The sequence below is a fragment of the Ursus americanus genome, chromosome 32 (genome assembly GCF_024610735.1).
Source record: "Ursus americanus isolate L20-20 chromosome 32, mUrsAme1.1.p, whole genome shotgun sequence".
Taxonomy (NCBI): Eukaryota; Metazoa; Chordata; class Mammalia; order Carnivora; family Ursidae; genus Ursus; species Ursus americanus.
Genome location: NC_142158.1, coordinates 1,283,538 through 1,304,370, shown reverse-complemented (window position 1 = coordinate 1,304,370; position 20,833 = coordinate 1,283,538). Strand labels below are relative to the sequence as shown.

General features: G+C 43.6%; 1 protein-coding gene across 3 annotated transcripts; it reads left to right on the top strand.

The window, feature by feature from the left end:
* Positions 1-8: 8 nt before the first annotated feature.
* Positions 9-17,719, top strand: LOC123794449 (uncharacterized). Of its 3 annotated transcripts, none has more exons than XM_087858011.1 (6): positions 9-2,315; positions 3,419-3,566; positions 10,614-11,706; positions 13,298-15,814; positions 16,060-16,130; positions 17,460-17,719. In XM_087858011.1, exon 3 carries the CDS (start codon positions 10,672-10,674, stop codon positions 11,479-11,481), a length of 810 nt encoding a protein of 269 aa, XP_087714137.1. In that variant the 5' UTR covers positions 9-2,315; positions 3,419-3,566; positions 10,614-10,671; the 3' UTR covers positions 11,482-11,706; positions 13,298-15,814; positions 16,060-16,130; positions 17,460-17,719. The 3 variants fall into 3 exon arrangements, with proteins under 3 accessions (XP_087714137.1, XP_087714136.1, XP_087714138.1); XM_087858010.1 differs by having other exon boundaries at positions 3,419-3,786; XM_087858012.1 differs by lacking the exon at positions 3,419-3,566.
* The last annotated feature ends 3,114 nt before the right edge of the window (positions 17,720-20,833 follow it).

Genomic DNA, 20,833 nt, shown 5'->3' with positions numbered 1-20,833 from the left:
TATATGTCTCTTACCACTTTGTACACAGATCTGTTTCTGTAGTACATCTGTAACTGCCTGTTCCTCAGACTAAGACTAAAAAGTCCAACTTCGGGGGCACCTAGGGGACTCAGTTGATTAAGCATCTGACTTTGGCCCAGGTCATGATCTCAGCGTCCATGGGATCGAACCCTGCGTCCATTGCAGCACCCATTGCAGCATTGGGCTCTGTGCTTAGCAGGGAGTCTGCTTCTCCCTTTCACTCTCCTCCTGCCCCTCCCCCCACTTGCTCTCAGGCACTCTCTCCAATAAATAAAAATTTTTTTTTAAATAATCCCAACTTTAGGAGAATATATGAAAAAACTGAAATATGAAGCTGTCCATTTGTTTGGCCAAACTTATTTATTCAATATAAGGAAGAAAATAGGAATAAGAAACTAGAGATTACAGTGTTAACGTTATTGCAAAAGTGCTTGAGTATAGGCTTTTATATCTGAGGTTAAATAGGAATAAGGAACTAGAGATTACTGTGTTAAAGTTATTGCAAAGTGCTTGAGAATAGGCTTTTACATCTGAGGCTTTTATATCTGAGGTTATATCCAGTGGTTCTCAACTGGAGAAAACTAGCAACGTCTGGAGATATTTCTGGTTGTACCATCACTGGACAGCTGGGATACTACTGGCATCTAGCAGATAGAGGCTAGGGATGCTGTAAATGTCCTGCATGCCCAAACAGCCCCCACAACAAAAGAAATGATCTGGCTCTGTATGTTTAATAGTGCTATGAGAAACCCTATATATTTAAGGTATATAGGAGAAAGAAGAGAGATGAATACCAGCACTACAATTAGAAAAATTAACTATGGCAAGCTTTAAAAGAACCCTGTGTATATATTTTATGGTGTGTAAGATTAGAAAAGAAAAAGCCTTAAATGATGGGAGTTCACAGGAATATACATGTTGGGGTGATGGTAAATCATAAAATGGTTGATGATGACCTAAGGTTGCTTTCAGCGTCAGATCTGCCTCCCATTGTTCTATCAGGTAGGTGTTCTAGAACTACAAGTCCAGTGCCAGCTTTCCCCATCTTGGCTCATTACATAGAATCAAAGATAAAACTTTGGTAGGGGACCTCTAACTTACAAATGATATAGCTTTGGGGACAACACATAACCTTCAACAGTCCCTTTGGCAGCCCCTCTAGACAGTATTAACTATTCCAAGGAAGCCACAGGCCATTGTGTTAGAGTTTGCCAAGTAAAACACATGCCCACTTATATAGTTTTTAACAGACTGTTAATCTTACTTAGGAAGGCAAATATGGAGGAGAAAATGTGATTTCCTATAGTTTAAAAGGTCTTTTTAAGAACATTCATCTTTTGTAGCTCTGTGGCACCTAAACAGGTTTGAAAAGGATCAACTTGAGTTAGTCGGTTTCAGCGTGTAGCACACCAAAGAAATAACTGCGTTTCTCTGTTGTGTTTAATTATTCATAGTCTACAGAATGATAGGATTGGAAGTGACGTTCGAAATCATTTTCCAACCCATGCTGTAAATGGAGGTCCAGAGGGGCCACGTGGTTTGCACTGGGTCACCCGTTAAAGTTAGTGGTACAGGTAGAAAGACAATCCAGGCTTCCTGATGCTTTGCCATTTCTTTTCCGGCTGGTTATACCCTCAGGTCTGACCCTTTTAGTATGTTCTTAATTTGTACTCTGCCATGGGACGGACTCATACGTAGTGCCTCCAACTGTAATGTTTCATTTTAGGAACTACTCCTGTTATCAGCTTGTATGTCCATGCAAGTATACCGACCGGTCTTGAGTGAAATTCTTCCAGAAATGGCAGGTTCGAGGGAGTCTGCGGTGTTAACCACAGTGAAGTTTTGAAAGCCCCGCTCTCCTGAGCCTGGTCCCTAATCTTAAAGCACAGCGGATCTGCAGCTCTGGCTTTCCGAGATCCTGTGGTCCCGCGTGTCGGTTTTAGGGATCCTGTAGGGCCCACCTGGAGATGTCCCAAAATTCAAGAGTCGTCCGTCCTACACTGGCAAACTCAGGAAGCAGAAAGCATCTTCGCGAGAGGCGCGGCACAGGCACTGCTGGCCGGAACCAGGCCCGGGCCGCTAGAGGGCCCGCCCGGAAGTTTCTGAGGGGACCGCCCCGGAAGTGCCGGGACTTCCGGTGCGCGTGCGGTGGCGTGGCGGGCGTTGCTCGGAGGCACTTGCAGGTTGCCTCCTTGCCTGTTGGGTGGCCGTCCCTCGGGCCGCGGAGGCGACGCCCAGATGCGGCCTGGCCAGAGGGGTTTTCTCGCGGTTCGGAGCTGCTCCCTCCCGGGGTGGTAAGCCTGGGCTTTTCTACGGCCCCCGAGCTTATGGAGTCCCAACAACACCGTGCCCTCCTTATAGACCCTCAGCTCGCCTTTCAAACGAAAGGGGGACACGGCGGACGACTCGAAATGAGTATTCGGGAGAGGCTTCCCCTTCCACTTCTTGCGCCCAGGACGTTGCGTTCTGAATGCAGGGTACACCTCTGTTACAGCTTGGCGGTAGATGATCGCCCGTCCCCTTAAGCAGCCACTTTCCTTCCGCTCCCGCGCTGAACCGCCTCCCAGCAACCGCGCTCTGCGGCGACGGCGGGGGAGAGTCCATGGCACAGGTCACACCGGCTAGCCCAGCGGGCGATGGGACAGCCCTTCTTAGCAAGCTAGCCCCCGATTTGCGTTCTTTTCTCCCATCCCCTCGGTAGTTAGTGTAACAGCTATGGCAGTCTGCTTTTTCTGTGAGTAAAATAATGCTTCTTTTACAGAAGAAGGGTAACGGAAAAAGAGGCCCTTAGGAGGAATCTTATCAAATCGCAGACTCCAAAACTCTGTGGCAGAAGTAGAGGAGTTGGTTTTGCTGGTTTCACGAATTCTGTTACCAGAAAACTCTTGTCTCTGAGCTGGCTCCAGCAGCTCGGTTGACAGTGGCTGAGGTCAGTTTCTGACCGTTAGGCCTGAGGAGTGCCAGCCAGGTCTGGGAGAGGCACCAGCACGGGGGCGGAGGGTCATTGAAAAAGTGGCTGCGTTGGATGAGCCCCGACAGCAACAGCAGCAGGGGAAGGGAGAGGTATTTATTAAGTCCTCATAGAACTTGTAGTCTCTTAAGAATGTGTCTCTTTTTTTCTTCTTTTTCTATTTTTTGGGCATGTAGGTTTAAACCTGTGATTGTGGCCAAACCACTTAATCTCTCTGTGCCTCCATTTCCTCGAATGTAAACGAGGATGATAAAAAGCACCTGCCTAGCATTGTTACCAAGATTACATGAACAGTATCTGATACATAAGAAGTAGTATCTAGACATTTGTTGTCATTATTTTTCTCCGTAACTCCCTCGGTCGGGCCTGCTCTCTTGATTCGTTTATACAGTGATTCATAATTTCATGTGTTTAATTTTTTCCCAGGTCCCAGCTGTTGCACACATTTAAGAAGTAACCTAGCAAAAAATACCAGCCCTGGGACCAAAGGGAGAATCACTGCCTCTTCAGCTCCTACCCAGGAATACACCATTGAAATATCAACTATAGAAACCCTTTACCCCACAGGAGGGTTGTAAGTGTTAAACTTTGACATTCTGTGGTCTTTTGAAGACTCTGGAAGTAAGGGACCTGGGGAAACTTTTTTTTTTTTAACTTACTTAAACAAGAGTAGGATAAGTGTGTTGTTACGAACAACAACAACAAAAAAGTGTGTTGTTACGAACTCTCAGCGGAATCTGATTCAAAGTGCGGGTGGAGAAAGAGGACACCCAGCTCACTGCTGCCATTCCACAGTATGTTATTGTTCAAGAGTTCCATATTTGCTGCCTGTTGTCTGAGACATAAGTTGTATATATGTTTTCCATTTTTTACTTATCTTTAACTCTGCTTAAGGTGATTTTGTTTCTTTTACCTTGCAGGAATTTTGATTCTCTGTATGGACCCCAAATGTATCAATCTTTTCATTCCTTGCCTCTGGATTTGGGTTCATAATTAGAAAGGCTTTCCTACACTGAGGTTTTTAAAAGAATTCTCCCACATTTTCCTCTGGTATTTTTATAGTTTACACTTATAACACAACTTCAATTTATTTGGAATATTTACCTGTGTATAGACCAAGAAAGGAATCCAGTTGAACATCTTTCTGGATGATTACCTAGTTCTCGCCATACATTTATTGAGGAGTCTACTCATCTTTTTCTTACTGATTTAGTACCTTTGATCTGTGCTAAATTTCTCCCTCTGATTGCATCTATTTCTGGACTTTCTATTCTGTACCATTTATGTGTCTCACTCACCAATAGGACACTCCCACTGAGGCTTTTAAAATCTGTTTAAGATCATTTAGAACAAGTGCTCCTTCATTGCCCTCCTTTTTCACAGTTTTCCCAGGGAGTCTTGCTTGTTTACTTGTCTATGTGAACGTTAAAATCTACTTCTAAAAAAGTTGGTATTTTTATTGGAATAGTGTTAAATTTATAAATTAAGAAGTTGTTTCTGAGTGCTAAGTGGAAGGATTTGGGACTGGGATAGATCATCTCTGCTGTTTGATTAGTTGTCCGACCTCGAAAAATCTATCTGCTTTTCAGTTTTCTTATATATGAGAGGAGGACTGTAACCTCATCTTTGCGGGATTAAAGGAGATAAGAGATTTGAAATGCTTTGTTTGGAGTAAATAGAACTCTATCAGGCGGCCGGCTCAGGAACCACTGAGAGGGGAGCCTCCGGGGCCCTAGAGCGGCGCGGCAGGTGTCTGGCGCGGGTGTCTGCGGAAGGCGTGGTCTCTGTGGTCGTCCCGGCCTAGGCGGCCCAGGTGGGGCGTCACCGCTCGTCGTTGGGCTCGGCTTTTGGCTCTGAGGCAGCCGGGTGATCTCAGCCGCGTTTCCTTCAGCCCCTCCCCCTGCCCCTCCGCTCCGGGCTCTGGGAGGGCGAGGTCCCCACACCCCCAGCAGCCGCTCCTCTCACTGCGTTGACCCTGCTCGCCCTCTGACAGGGCTGGATTTAGGGTGCGGGGAGGGGTGTCCTCAGCGACCTCTTCTGTGCGTGACACGTTCGTAGCGGAGGGACCTGGCAGTTCTGTTGTGTTCTTGGAAACTCTGCCTCAGAGACAAGTTAGCCGCCCGCTCCGCTCGCGAGAACGCGTCTCCTTGGCGTTCGTGGTGCGTTTGCCGCGCGCCTCCCCGCCTCTTCTGTTGAAAAGGTGAGGCAAGTGTGTGTCTTGTTGGCTCTTCTTCGAAGTTAAACACGTTAACCCAAAGCCACGTGGTAACAGAAGGGTGTTTTACACACACCTCTAGCGTTAAGGTCACTTACTCAGAAAACAAGAGACCGTATCTTTGTAGTTGCCCGAAGTGTCGGCAGTTCGGAGCTTGAGGGGAGGAGGCGGCGCGCGGAGTGGGTCGCCGCAGACGTTGCCGGTGTGCGCAGCTGCGGACCGAGGGCTTCGGGTGGGACTAGGGATTCTCCCAGCTCGCTCTTCGTGGCACAGCAGCTTAGCCACGCGCTTCCATGGTAACCGTGTCTTCCGGATTCTGCGCAGGAGTCCCACCCGGGGGGGCCTTTTTCAGGGTTCCAGGGAGCTGCTGTTCAGAGGAACGTGGTACAGCGGCGTCGCTGGGAAATGGCTCGGCTCCGAGGCCGCGGAGCGTGGTGTCCCTGTGACGACAACAGACAACCTGTGCTTGACCCGTGCGGAAACCGCCACTCCCCACCCCCTGGAGCAAGGCAGCCAGACCCTTTAAAAAATACGTGTCTGTATGAAGAAACATCAAAGACACAGCAACTAATAAAGATGCTGACTTCTGGGGGTGGTAAACCGAGGAGGATCACAGTGGAAATAAGACTATTTGCCTTTTTAGAGCATTTTAACTTCTCAGTTGTATATTACCTATTCAAACACAGACACATTTTTTTAATTTTTATTTTTTTTAAGTTTTATTGAAATTCCAGCTAGTTAACATACAGTGTTATCACAGTTTTAGGTGTACAATAGAGTGATTCTCTGTATTCGCTATATCACCAGGTGCTTATCATGACAAATGCACTCTTTAATCCCCATCATCTGTTTGATCCATCGCCCACCCCCTTCTCTGGTAACCATCATTGTGGTCTCTGTAATTAAGAGTCTGTTTCTTGATGTGTCTCTTTCTCTTTTTTTCCCTTTGTTTATTTCTTAATTTCCCCATATGAGTGAAATCATACGATATCTGTCTTTCTCTGACTTAATTTGCTTAGCATAGTACACTTTAGTTCCATTCATGTTGTTGCAGATGGCAAGATTTTGTTCTTTTCTGGCTGAGTAATATTCCATTGTGTACATATATACCGTTTCTTTTTTACCCATTCATCAGTCAATGGAGATTTGTGCTGCATAGTCTGGCTATTGTAGATAATGTTGCTATAAACATTAGGGTGCATGTATCTCTTTGACTCAGTGTTTTTGTATTCTCCGGGTAAATACCCAGTAGTGCAATTGCTGGATCAAAGGGTAGCTCTGTTTTTAACTCTTTGAGGAACCACCATACTGTTTCCCAAAGTGGCTGCACCAGCTTGCATTCACATCAACAGTGAAGAGGGTTCCCCTTTCTCTGTATCCTCCTTAACATTTGTTGTTTCCTGACTTGTTAATTTTAGTCATTCTGACTGGTGTAAGGTGGTATCATTGTGGTTTTGATTCGCTTTTCCCTGATGATGAGTGATACAGAGCATCTTTTTTTTTTCTTTTTTTAAAGATTTTTTATTTTTGAGCGCACAAGCAGGAGGGTCAGAGGGAGAGGGAGAGAGAATCTCAAGGAGGCTCCACACTGAGCGAGGAGCCGACCCGGGGCCCAATCTCATGACACTGAGATCAGGACCTGAGCCAAAACCAAGAGTCAGATGCTTAACTGACTGCACCACCCGGGAGTCCCTTGAGCATCTTTTCATGTATCTGTTGGCTACATATATATCTTTTTTTTTTTTAATTAAAAAAAAATTTTTAAAGATTTTATTTATTTGAGAGAGAGAGCACAAGCTTGGGAGGGGGGCGGAAGAGGAGGGAGAAGCAGGCTTCCCACTGAGCAGGGAGCTTGATGCAGGGCTAAGTTGCAGGACCCTGAGATCATGACCTGAGCCAAAGTCAAATCAACTGAGCCACCAAGGCACCCCAAGGCCGCATATATGTCTTTGGAGAAATGTCTGTTCGTGTCTTCTGCCCATTTTTTTAATTGGATTATTTTGTTGGTGTTGATTAGTGTTAAGTTCTCTATAGATTTTGGTTGCTAGCCGTTTATCTGAGGCATTTGCAGATGTCTTCTCCCATTGCATAGGCTGCCTTTTAGCTTTGTTGATTGTTTCCTTTGCTGTGCAGAAGCTTTTTATTTTGATGTAGTCCCAATAGTTTATTTTTACTTTTGTTTCCCTTACCTCAGAAGACATATCTAGTAAGAAGTTGCTACCACCAGTGTCAAAGAAGTTACTGCCTGTGTTCACCTCTAGACTTTTGATGGTTTCCTAGCTCGCATTTAGGGCTTTCATCCATTTTGAATTTATTTTTGTGTATGGTATAAGAAAGTGGTCCAGTTTCATTCTTTTGCATTTGGCTGTCCAGTTTCCCCAGTGCCATTTGTTGAAGAGGCTGTCTTTTTCCCACTGGGTATTTTTCCTGCTTTGTCAAAGATTAGTTGACCATATAGTTGTGGGTCCGTTTCTGGGTTTTCTGTTCTATTCCATTAACCCATGTGTCTTATTTTCTTGGTGACTACAGCTTTGTACTATAACTTGAAGTCCGGAATTGTGATGCCTTCAGCTTTGCTTTGCTTTTCAAGATTGCTTTGGATATTCAGGGTCTTTTATGGTTCCATGCAAATTTTAGGATTGTTTGTTCTAGTTCTGTGAAAAATGCTGTTGGTTTTTTGATAGGGATTGCATTAAATGTGTAGTTTGCTTTGGGTAATATAAACTTTTTTTTTTTTTTAAGATTTAATTTATTTATTTGATAGAGAGTTGGAGCCAGAGAGCACGGGTTGGGGGCGGGGCGGTGTAATAGCCGAGGGAGAGGGAGAGGGAGAAGCAGCTCCCCTCCAGGAGGGAGCCCAGTGTAGGGCTCAGTCCCAGGGCCCTGGTATCATGACCTGAGCCTAAGGCAGATACTTAACTGACTAAGCCACCCAGGTGCCCCTATAGTATAGACATTTTAACAATATTTGTGTTTCTAATCCATGAGCATGGAATATCTTCCCATTTCTTTGTGTTGCATAGACAAATTTTTTTAAGGTTTTTTTGTTTGTTTTGGGTTTTTTTATTTTTTATTTTTATTTTTATTTATTTTTTTTTTTTTTAAAGATTTTATTTTTATTTATTTGAAGAGAGAGAGACAGCCAGCAAGAGAGGGAACACAAGCAGGGGAGTGGGAGAGGAAGAAGCAGGCTCCCAGCAGAAGAGCCTGATGTGGGGCTCGATCCCATAACGCCGGGATCACGCCCTGAGCCGAAGGCAGACGCTTAACGACTGCGCCACCCAGGCGCCCCGGTTTTTTTTAAAGTTTTATTTATAAAATAGAGAAAGAGATAGTGAGAGAGAGCACAAGCATGGGGGAGAGAGAGAAGCAGGCTCCCCTCTGAGCCAGGAGCCCAACATGGGGCTCGATCCCAGGACCCCGGGATCATGACCTGAGCCAAAGGCAGACGCTTAACCCAATGATGCACCCAGGTGTCCCCCCCCTTTTTTTTTTCCACCCAGGTGCCGCTTGGGTTTATTTATTTATTTTAAGTAATCTCTACACCCAACATGACCTCAAGATCAAGAGTTACATGCTCTTGGGACGCCTGGGTGGCACAGTCGTTAAGCGTCTGCCTTCGGCTCAGGGCGTGATCCCGGCGTTCTGGGATCCAGCCCCGCATCAGGCTCCTCCGCTGGGAGCTTGCTTCTTCCTCTCCCACTCCCCCTGCTCGTGCTCCCTCTCTCGCTGGCTGTCTCTCTCTGTCAAATAAATAAATAAAATCTTTAAAAAAAAAAAAAAAGTGTTACATGCTCTTGTGACTGAGCCAGACAGGCTCCCAGCATAAACAGATTTTTAAATAAAATTTTTAGAATAGTTTCTGGGCACTCTGGACATTTTAGAGTTATAGAAAGATTGTAAAGGTAGTACACAGAGTTCCTATATACCCCACACTCAGTTTCCCTATTATTAATATCTTATATTAGTACATTGATCATAAATTTTGAATCACCGTTGATTATTATTAAGATCCACACTTTATTCACATTTTCCTCATTTTTACCTAATGTCCTTTTAGGGCCCCATGTAGGATACCATATTACTTCTAACTGTCACGTCTCCTTAGGCTCCTCTTGGGTTTGACAGTTTTGAGGAGTCCGTTTTTTTGTAGAATGCCACTCATCTGCGATTTGACTGATGTTTTTCTCATTATTTTACTGACGTTATAGTTTTGGGGGAAGAAGACCCCAGAGATGAAGTTCCATTCTCATCATATCAAGAGTATATACTGTCCACTTATGACTGTTGAAACATAAAACAGTTTGTAAAATGGAAAGAGGCAGAGTGGAGATAATTTGTGTAATTTGAGTTTGCAGCAAAAGTTTTGTCAAGTTTGGAGACAGAATTGGGTTTGTTCCCACGGGATAAGAGAGTGGTGACAATCCACCAAGCTTCCACACATTGGTCTGGACTGTAAAGATGGAATGGGCTCCCCGTTCTGTGGAGAGGTGGGGGGTCTGTTCTGACACAGTTCCACGGGAGACAGAGTGTCCCTGTTGCTAAGGGGCTGTCCTAGCAGCATCAGCTACGGCGGTAGTGCAGCAATAGGCAGAGCTGCTTTTATCCCCGTGTTTCTCTTACAGCCCGAATAGTGCGAGTGGTAAAAACACAGCTGTCAGTGGTGTTACTGTCACTTTTCCAAGCTTATTATCAGCTGAATTTCTGCTGCTTTTGCCTTCTCTGTTTGTATACTCCTTCATCCGTTCTACTGTCTACAAATCTCTTCAGTTCCTGTCTTGTGTCCCGGTTTGGCTAAATATGATAAAAAGTCTCAAGTAGAAACTATGTATTTTTTAAATATTTACCTATATTCCGGATTCTGTGCTTTAGATACCTTTATAAAGGGTAGATTATTTTTTATTTATTTATTTATTTTTTAAGATTTTATTTATTTATTTGACAAAGAGAGAGGCAGCGAGAGAGGGAACACAAGCAGGGGGAGTGGGAGAGGGAGAAGCAGGCTTCCTGCTGAGCAGGGAACCCGATGCGGGGCTCGATCCCAGGACGCCGGGATCATGACCTGAGTGGAAGGCAGACGCTTAACGACGGAGCCACCCAGGCACCCCTATTTTATTTTATTTTATTTTATTTTATTTTATTTTATTTTATTTTATTTTATTTTATTTTATTTTATTTTTAAGGGTAGATTTGAAGTAGACGTCTGAGTCAGATGTTCATTCTAATAGTTCTGTGATATGTTTCTGTGTACAGACTAAATAAAATGTTTGATCTGGCTGTCATACTAGTGTTGTGTCCTGGGTTTATCAAACATGTTTGAGAGTTCTAGTTAAGTCTGTATACTGTCCTATTGCTTTAGCAGCATAGAATAAATTACCTTTGAAAGTCTGTTTGTTATTATTTCAGGAACCAAGGCCAGAGGTATGAATGAGGTGGCGTTTCTGAAGGGAAGATTTTTGTAAGGATGGACCCACACCAGCAGATTGCCAGCATATATAATAGGGATACATTACAGATTCCTGAGTATGAAAAAACCTCTCAGTATATGAACCAGGTACAAAGGCATGAGGACAGGCCCACAGAAGAAAGACGGTATACATGTAGTGAATGTGGAAAGAAGTTTGCTCAGAGCTCAGGCCTTGTTCGACATCGGAGAATCCACACTGGAGAGAAACCCTATGAGTGTGATCACTGTGGAAAAGCCTTCAGTGTGCGCTCAACCCTCACTGTGCATGAAAGAATCCACACTGGCGAGAAGCCCTATACTTGTAATGAGTGTAGGAAAGGCTTCAGTGTGAGGGCACACCTGATCATCCATCAGAGAATCCACAATGGAGAGAAACCCTATGAGTGTAATGAGTGTGGCAAAGCCTTTAGTGTGAGCTCAGACCTTATCAAACATCAGAGAATCCACTCTGGTGAAAAGCCCTATGAGTGTGATGAGTGTGGGAAAGCCTTCGGCGTGAGCTCAGCCCTCATCAAACATCAGAGAATCCACACAGGAGAGAAGCCGTATGAGTGTAAGGAGTGTGGGAAGGCCTTCTACGTGAACTCTGCCCTTATTAATCATCAGAGGATTCACTCTGGAGAAAAGCCCTATGAGTGTGGAGAATGTAGGAAAGCATTCAGCCAAATCTCCACCCTTATCCATCACCAGAGAATCCACACTGGAGAGAAGCCGTACGAGTGTGACGAGTGTGGGAAAGCTTTCCGTGGGAGTTCTAATCTTACTAAACACCAGAAAATACATGCCAAAGGAAAGTGTCCTCAGTGATTTATGTGGTGAAGATATTCCAAAGGCCTTTTTTTGGTATCAGAAGTTAACACCAAATTGAGGGTATGGTAAAAGTTACTGTTTTAATTGATACTTGGTCCCTTAGAATATTGAAGAAGTGAGAAGTCAGTGAAAATATTGAAGAAGTGAGAAGTCACTCCAGAATGGTGACTAAAGTTCTAAAATCACGTCTACTTCTGAGAATGCCACTTTACAACTCATAAGGTAAAGCCATTTAAATATATACCATAATGTAGTTTGTTTTGGTTTAGTAAGAGCCAACATCAGTAATTCAAACATTGTTTTTATTTTTCTCATGTACAAGCCTTTTGTTATTGTTGCTACCTGTATTATGGGTGAAACCTATTAAGTTTTGAAATCGGAAGTAGTGTTGATTGGTGGGACAGGAATGACATTCTCTCATTTATCTGGAAATACTAACTGATCGGTTCCCTTTCTTTGCCTTGGATGTACCCCTGTTCTCTCAGGAGTGATTAGATAGATGGATTAGGAACTTCTTTGGCAGAGGGTAGACTGCCTCTTTTTTTTAGGTAGGAATCCAGTAGATAATTCTTCAGGGTCATTCTTGCCTCGCCAACAAAGTCCCAGGCCTTTTGACTCACTGATCCAGTAAACCCACTAAACTTGACTGAGCTTCCTGAACCAAAACAAAAACAAAAAGCCTCTCTAGATGCGTCCGGTGCTCCAAACCCTTGCATTTGGTGTTTCTCAAAGTGTGGTGTGGCATCTGCAGATTCAAGAGGTATGAGGATGGGACAAACTTGGGAACTGTTGTTGAGTTGGTACTGGTTTTAGGATGACTTTGAAGGATCTCTTTGAGTGACTCCCTGGATCTTGATGTATCAAATCAACCAGGAGTGTGGTAGATTCGAGAAGTGGTGGAAAGTTACTGAGTTCACTTTGGAAAATGTCTTTATTATGTCTGTGAACATCCCAGAAGAGCTGTTCATCAGACTGTACCCTAGCTTTCTAACCCCATCCCCAGGCCTAAAACCCAAAAGTTATATGAAACATATGAAACTCAGGGAAGAGATCTGGACTTTAAAATTACTTTACTATTTTTTTATATTAATAGTGATTTCTAACTCCTGGGTAACAGGCCTGAAATTCTTTTGATCCCTGTAACTAAATCACTCGAGGTTGAAGATGAACACCAAATTGATAGAAATTGCAGATTGATTTGGTCCACAGTGTGGACAGGCAGGAGGAAACATTCTCTGGGAAGGTGAAATGGTGTTCACACCTCAGAGTAGGATAACTGTGTTGTAAAGGGATGCACAGTTTCCAGGATTTCTCATCAGCATTTCAGGCCAGTCAGCCCATAGACACACTGGATTCCGTGAAGCTTTGCACCAGCTTGTGCCGTCAAGCAGTGAGGTCCAAGGTGCATGTGGGAAAGCACATCATGGAGTCTCTGGTATTGAGGTAGTTCTTACCCGTCTGCCCAGGTAACTGTAGGCATGGACATGGGGGCTGAACACAGAGAGGGTCATGGTTATGGCGCTCAAATTGGGGAGACATGACCTCACCTGGGGCACGCTAGAGAGAGTAAGGCACATACTTACAGGCAGAATTTGAGGGCCTCAGCAGGACACTAGGAAATTGTCTTTGCTATGCTGGATTGAAAGTGTGAATTCCTTTGCCCTCCTTCTTTCTGCCTTTTGACAGTTGAAGGAGACTGGTTGCTCCTTGCTCTGCCCTAGGGGGAGTTCCTTGCCACCCTGTTTCTGTATTGTTACCTTCAGTGTTTTTAGCGTTTGCCTCTTTGGCCCCAGCTGTCTTGGTTTGTCCCTAGGATGGAGGTTTGCGGACAGACTCTTCTGGGATCAGCACGGAAGAGATGCCATATCCCACCCCAAACAAGCGCAGCTGAATCCTAAGCAGTAAGTGGTGAGTATTCTGAGACTTTGAAGGGGCAGACATCCTGGAGGAAAAAAATTTCTTTTACTGAAGAATATAGTGTTAGAAGATCAGGATGCATGTGACATGGTTATTTCTTGTAAGCTCAAATTAGGGTGTTAACAATCATCTGTTGTGGGTTGGGCCTTGTGCCAGGCAGTAGAAATACAAAGATAAATGAAAAAAGCACCCTACTGTCCCAGGGCTTACAGCCTGTTTGGGTACAGGGAGAGGGAGCGGAGAGAAAACAGTAATTACAGTGATAAAGCCACTAGGTTTGTACGGAGGGCTCGGCACTGAAGGTGTAACAACCACTCGGGTTGAAAAGGCCTCAGAGAAGGAAGAAATCTTGGAGGAAGAGTGAGTTCTTCAGCCACAGGAAAAGACGAAAGAAGGTACATTGGGAATCACATGCTAAAAGGTATGTGTCTGGGGACACCTGGGTGGCTCAGTCAGTTGAGCATCTGCCTACAGCTCAGGTCACGATCCTGAGGCCCTAGGACTGAGTCCCCGCATTGGGCTCCCTCATCAGCAGGGAGTCTGCTTCTCCCTCTCCCTCTGCTCCCCCACTCGTGTGTTCTCTCTCAAATAAATAAAATCTTTTTTTAAAAAAGTTTGTGTCTGGGGGAAATGAGGAGGTTTTCACTGGTTATAGAATATAGTAGGGAAATAGTGACATCACACTGGAGACAGTTGGGGGCCAGACTGTGAGATTCCTTGTTATCTATGCTTGAAAGTGTGAAACATCCTCTCTGGGCTAGTGTTGAAATGTAGTGAGAAGTGCATTTTACCTTGTAACTCTATGCCATTGTTGGGAGAGACAGCCCTCGTTGGGCCTCTCGCACTCCTGCATGTCCTGCTGTGGCCACACTCTTACGCAGGCCACTTGTTCGTGTTGTTGATGCCCCTGCTAGCCTTGAGAGATGAGCTCACATCTCTTGGACAAAGAGCAGACAAGCTCACCTTGTGCTTATTGGTGGTTTGGTGTTCTTTATAAAAAGTTCATATATAAATTACATGTTGTAGAAATTATTTACATATTCTTAATATGCTTCCCTTTCACAGAAAATGCAAATACCCTCTCTAACTCTATGGCTTGCCTTTTAATTTTCTTAATAATGATGCCTTTTGATGAGCATTAGTTTTTTAAATTTAATATAGTCCAGTTTACCTATCTTTTTCTTTTGTCTTTTTGTTTGGTACGTCTTTTGAAGAATTCTTTCTCTGCCTTGAGATCATGAGGATAATCTATATTTACTCTTTAAAAGTCTTATAGTTTTGGGGGCATCTGGGTGGCTCAACCGATTAAGCGTCTGCCTTCGGCTCCGGTCGTGATCTCAGGGTTCTGGGATCGAGTCCTGCATTGGGCTCCCTGCTCAGGGGGGAGTCTGCTTTCCCCTCTCCCTTTGCCCCTGCCCCCTACTCAGGCTCACTGTCTCTCCCTCTCTTGCTCTCAAATAAAATCTTTTTTTAAAAAAGTCTTACAGTTTTGCTTTTCCAGTTATATCTATAATCCATTTAAAATTGATTTTAAAAAATGTTAATTCCATTGTAGCTAACATACAGTGTTACATTTGTTTCAGGTGTACAACATAGCGATTCAGCTGAAATTGATTTTATGTATGAATGAGGTAGTTAAATGTCATTCTTTTCCCATATGAATATCCAGTTTATCTTGCATCACTTATAGGAAAGACCGTCTTTTCCCCCCTGTTGTACAGTGCTCATTGTCATATATCAATAGTCCATATATGCATAGATATGTTTCTGGTTTCTCTGTTCTGTTCCACTGGTTTATTTGCCTTTCCTTGTTCCACCTTTTCCTAATTATTATTTAGGTATTCACTATGTTTAGGTATTCAGTGGAACAAATCATCTTACCTGAGGAGTCTAGCTCCATTTCTGTGTGTGATTTTTTTTAGACCTGATTATAGGCAGTTATAAATGCTTCACCCCTTGTAGGGGACTGCCCTCCCACACTAGACTTGGAGGCACAGCTAATGCATGCAGTCTGAGTTGTCCTCAAGGATTCAAGACTGCGTGGACAGTCGTGCTCTTAGGCATCTCTGTCCTCCTGGCCCAGGCACCTCATCTGGAGACCTGTCATGGGGGGCCTTGCCCAAGCAGCTCTGCCAAGACTCTCTTATTGGGGTAGAGGGAACTTGAATTCCCTTTTCCCCACTCTAACTCAGTAGTCAGTACTTTTCCACTCCTTACCTTTTCCCCTCTTCTTCCTCCTGGCCCCCAGGTCCATAAAATGACTGGACCCTTTTGTTCAGTGCTCTCTTGGCAGTGAGACAGTCCCCACACCTGTGCTGAATCACCTAACCCTCGCCTGGCACTGTTCATGGATAAGGGAGCACTGCAGCCTCCAGCACTTTCTCTAGTTGAGCGTCTTGCTAACGCCAGTGCAGTAAGTGATGAAAGGTTTAGCTGTTACTTTCCTGTTTGCCTGTGTTCACTGACCCCGGCAACACCCAGCAGCTGGCACCCGGAAGCGCCGGGAGATTGTACAAGTCAACTTAGGCTACTGACAACCAACTAGATTTGTATCATGTAACCAACCCCGCCTCCCCACCCCCCTGCCCCGCCCTCCTGCTGCCCCAAATCCTAGTTGTTCATAGTACAAAACATATTCTTGTTTATGTTGTGTTTCAGCTCTGGGTTAGTTGCAGCTCTGATACATTCTCTCCCAGGATCCAGGCTTGAGGAGGAAAAGAGAAACAATGGTAGGGCCACACAATGGCTTCTATAGCATATACTCAGGAGGAGTGTATGTCGTTTCCACTCAGAGTTCATTAGCCAAAGCAGGTCAGATGACCAAGCTTCTTAACTGTATGGTGGGGGGAAAAATCCTTACAAACATGGCAATGACTAAGGAAAAACAATGCAATCTACCACGGAGGTAATATATCTGCTATGATGGTCAATATTCATGGAATGCTTTCTATGCGAGGGCTTTATCTGAGTGCCTTACATGTAGTTTTTCCTCAATAAAAACAATGATATGAGATACATACCATTATACTCCCATTTTACGGCTGAAGAAATTGTGGAACAGAGACATTAAAAAACTTGGTCATTCAGCTAGGAAATGATCGAGCCAGGAACTGAAACCAGAAGTCTAACCTGACAATCTGTTCTCTTAACGGCTAACTGTAACATGAGAATTTTAATATGAAGGTTGTTTATATACCACAGTGAGCTCTTAGAGCCAGTGTGTTACACTGGTAAAAACTTTAAAGGTGAGATCCAAGAGCCCTTGGTCTCAACCTGTTTTTAACCTCAAGTAATTATATTAGACTAGACTAACGCCACCTAGCTGGGCCTCCGTTTCTACATCCTTAAAAATAAAGGAGATAGGCCAAATATTCCCTGATATCCCTTCCAGCTTTGAGATTTTTATAATCTCTCTAGAGAGAGAGTAATATGCTTTGTTGATGTGATGGCCTCTTTAATCTGCTTTATATGTTGTTATGTTCACAGGAAATCTTGAATAAATATTGTGTCTCCTTCCTAGTCCCTCCTATTTTACTTCTCCTGCTTTACATCAGTGATACACTAACAGTACTAGCTTCCATTTATTGAGACCTAGTCTGTGCCAGGTACTTTTTCAAGCTCCTTGGGTTAATTATTTCATTTAAAAAATACAGATGCTATATTTAGAAAAGAAGAAAAGCTGAAGAAAATGCTCTAAACATCCACTTTTGAGAACTTAAACACAGGAAAACGGGCTCCTGGCTGGCTCAGTCAGAGGAGCATACAACCCTTGATCTTGGGGTCGTAAGTTTGAGCCCCATGTTGGGTGCAGAAATTACTTCTAAAAATTTTAAAAACAAAAAAACCCACAGGAAAATAACCCAAAGAAAGGAAAAAGAAGAAAATTCTAAAGTGCAGAAATTAATGAAAAAGCAAGTATATATTTTTACTTAGAACTTCTACATATAAAAAGCCATGTTTTAGGCGATTTCTCTCTAGGCTGCTCTCATTTGTTAATTTGACTTCTTTCTGCCTCTAGGGGAAAAGATGCTAATTTCATGATCAACCTGTTCTTTCAGATGGTGACTCCTGGCCCTAAACAAGGAGTCCATTTCAAAGCAGAGTTTTGCAGAAGTCCACCACCCAGTGAGGGAGGAAGCCCTTTGAGGAATCACAGCTTACAGTGCTTCAAGCCAAGCAGAGTATCTCTCTGATAAAGGGACCTAAGACACTTGGGAGAATTTGCCCTGAAGTTCACTTCTGTGACTGCTCTGGGAGTGGGAAATTCTCCCTTCACCTTGTGTACAATTTCAGCTTGTAATAAACTAATCTAAAAGAAGCAGCTGCTCAGTCTAAAATGAGTGATCTAAAAATGTCTCTCCCTAATGAAACAAACCCTGGAACACCAGCAGTCCTGACTAAGCACCGGCATGTCCAGACTTGAGGAGACCCTATGAGTATTCTCAACCTGGAAAGACCTTCAATGTAAACCCAAGTCCCATTACACTACACAGCAGAGAAGCCATCCTGAAGAAGAGCCCCACCAGAGTAAAGAATGTGGCAAAGCCTTCAGATACTGGACTGGTCTTGTCAGATATCAGAGAACTGTGGGGGATATCTTCAGTGTCTTAAACATTCCATGTGAGCTCAAGTGCCATTAAACATAAATTCACTTTGGACAGGAGCAAGTAGGGAGGCCTTCATTTGGAAGCAATGCTTATTACCAGGAAATCCATAAATATAAAAATGGGAAGGCCTTCACTGAAATCAGTCTTCTGTATCAATAAATCCACATTGGAGCAAAACCCTGTATGTGTGACTGCTCTGGGGACACTTTCAGTGTTAGCTCAATTCTTAAAGTGTATCAAAGATTCCATACAGAGAAAAGCTCTTTGAGTGTAAGTGATATGGAAAAGCCTTCAAAGTTTAGATTTTACCAAACACCAGTCTGCATTGGAGAGGAGCCTTATGCCTTATGCCTGGGACAGGTGTGGGAAAACCTTTCCATGAACTCATTTCTTACCAGACATCAGAGACAATACAAAACAAATACAAACCTCAGTTGTGAAATAATGTGGTAAAGGTACAGGACTTATTCAACATAAAACATCACCATTAAGAAAAAACCCAGCTGGGACACCTGGCTGGCTTAGTTGGAAGAGCATTTGACTCTTGATCTCAGGGTCATGAGTTCGAGTCCCACATTGGGTGTAGAGATTACTTAAAAAAAAAAAAAGGAAGAACCCAATTGCATCAATCACTTTAGCATTATTTTATGGAATTAGTTTTTCTGTCAATGATTTTGACATTGAGTCCTCTGACGCAACAAGCATACCATTTCTACCAGACTTACTCCCTTTTATTAGTGTTCGTAGATCTGGGAAATGCTGCAAACATCTGTGGTTAGGTAAATTGTTCACAGAATTTCCTATCCCTTTGGGAAGAAAAAATAGAAGTGTGGATAAGCCATGTAAGCTTGTGATTTGCTAAACAACGGACCGTATTGTTCACTTTTGTATGTCTAGTATATGGAATAGCGACGGATACAGGGAGGGCTTGGAACACATGCTCATGGAAGGACTGCTTGAAGGGTTCTGTTTGTGGGTTGGTATCAAGTCAGCCTGAAGAGGGAGCTCTAATAGTTTGTCGTAGGATCTTCCCCCTGCCCAGGCCTGGTCCACAAATAAGCTTGGGTATTCATTGTGGCTTTGAACTCCGTTCATGGTGCATCGTGATCATTGGTCTGTGTGTGGCCTTATTTTCGTTTTCATACATTTTACTTTACTTTTATCTCAGCTCCCATCCCAATCCCATTTCTTCCAATTTCCTCCACTCACCTTAATTTTTAAAAGTGGTGTGTTCTATCTCATTCTATGCCATTCTGCTTTTTGAAATCACTTAATTATGAATTCATTAATCAACATATTCAGATAGAATCCTTTAACTGCTATATAGTGCTTAGTCATTTGTTCATGCTTTTAATGAAAGCTTTTTAGGGTTTTAACCAACTTCTGCTCTGAACACCTTTCAGAGTGTTTTTCTGGGGAACATAGGAGTGAAATTGCTGGGCCACAGGTTATGCACACTAGCATGTCTCACTAGCACGTAATGGTTCCTGTTCCTTGTGAACTAAGGGACCTATCTGCCATCTTTTTTTTTTTTCTTTTTTTCTTTTTCTTTTTTTTTTTTTTACAGAGACAGGGAGAGAGGGAACACAAGCAAGGGGAGTGGGAGAGGGAGAAGCAGGCTTCCTGCTGAGCAGGGAGCCTGATGCGGGACTCGATCCCAGGACCCTGGGATCATGACCTGAGCCGAAGGCACATGCTTAATGGCTGAGCCATCCAGGTGCCCCCCTATCTGTCATCTTAATCTGATTGGGATATTACCTTTTCCACATGGGTTTTCAAGAACTGCAGACTTCCAAAACCAGGTAGGCACCTTCTCGTCTGGTGGCAGCTTGGGGCGAGGCAGATCTCCAAGAGAGGAATAAGATGAAACTTCAACTTCAAAAAAAAGATACCTGACTTCTCAGGATCTGGTGATAAAAAACTTGATTCTGCTACTTAAAATGCAGTGTAATCATAAGAGCTATATACCGGACCATGCTATGGGTAAAGGGGAAATAAAATCTTTTCTAAGAGGATCCCAGAAAGCAGATGCAAAGGTGCTGACATATTGGAGGAACAGCCCGGCTGATGAGAAAGAGCAAGAAGAGACAAGAGCAGAGGTCAAGGGAGAGGGCCTATAGCAATGAACTTGTAGGCCAATTTATAGACTTTGGTGTTTACCCTGAGTGAAATGGAAAGCTTATTGCAGGATTTTGAGCAAAGATGTGGTATGATCTGTCTAAGGTTTTGAAAGGATTCCTCTAGCTGCCTTGTGAAGAGTATACAGGGACAAGAGTTAGGAGCTATCAAGGTCATCTAAGCAGAAACTTACAGTGTCTTGGACAAAGGTGATAAGAAGAGGTGGTGAGAAGTGATGAATCCTGGTTACACGCTGAAGGCCATGCCAAGAGGATTTTGCTAATGGATAAGATCAAGGGAAAGAGAAGAGGCAAGAATGACAAATGGCATTGAACAACTGGAAGAATGGAGTGGCCTTAGCAGTGATGAGTAATTAATTACCAATTAATATTTTAACAGGTTAAGTTTGGGGTATATATTAGTACCTCCCAGAAATTTTGATGTTTGAGAAAAGAGGAGGAACATTCTCAGCACAGTCTGCCTCTCAGCCCAGAGCATCCTCCAGCCATACCCGGCTGAGTCCCAGGTGAAAGCCTTTTATCACAGGCAGTTCCCCTCTCCCTCCACCCAGATACTCCTGAAGACCAAGGACTTAAGAAAGCAGTATTTTCTCACCCACATTTTAGGAAGGACTTAGACTTAAATTGCTGAATGACACCCTGAAGTTGATTTAAACCTACAGCATGAGATAAACTGCCAGCCTCTGA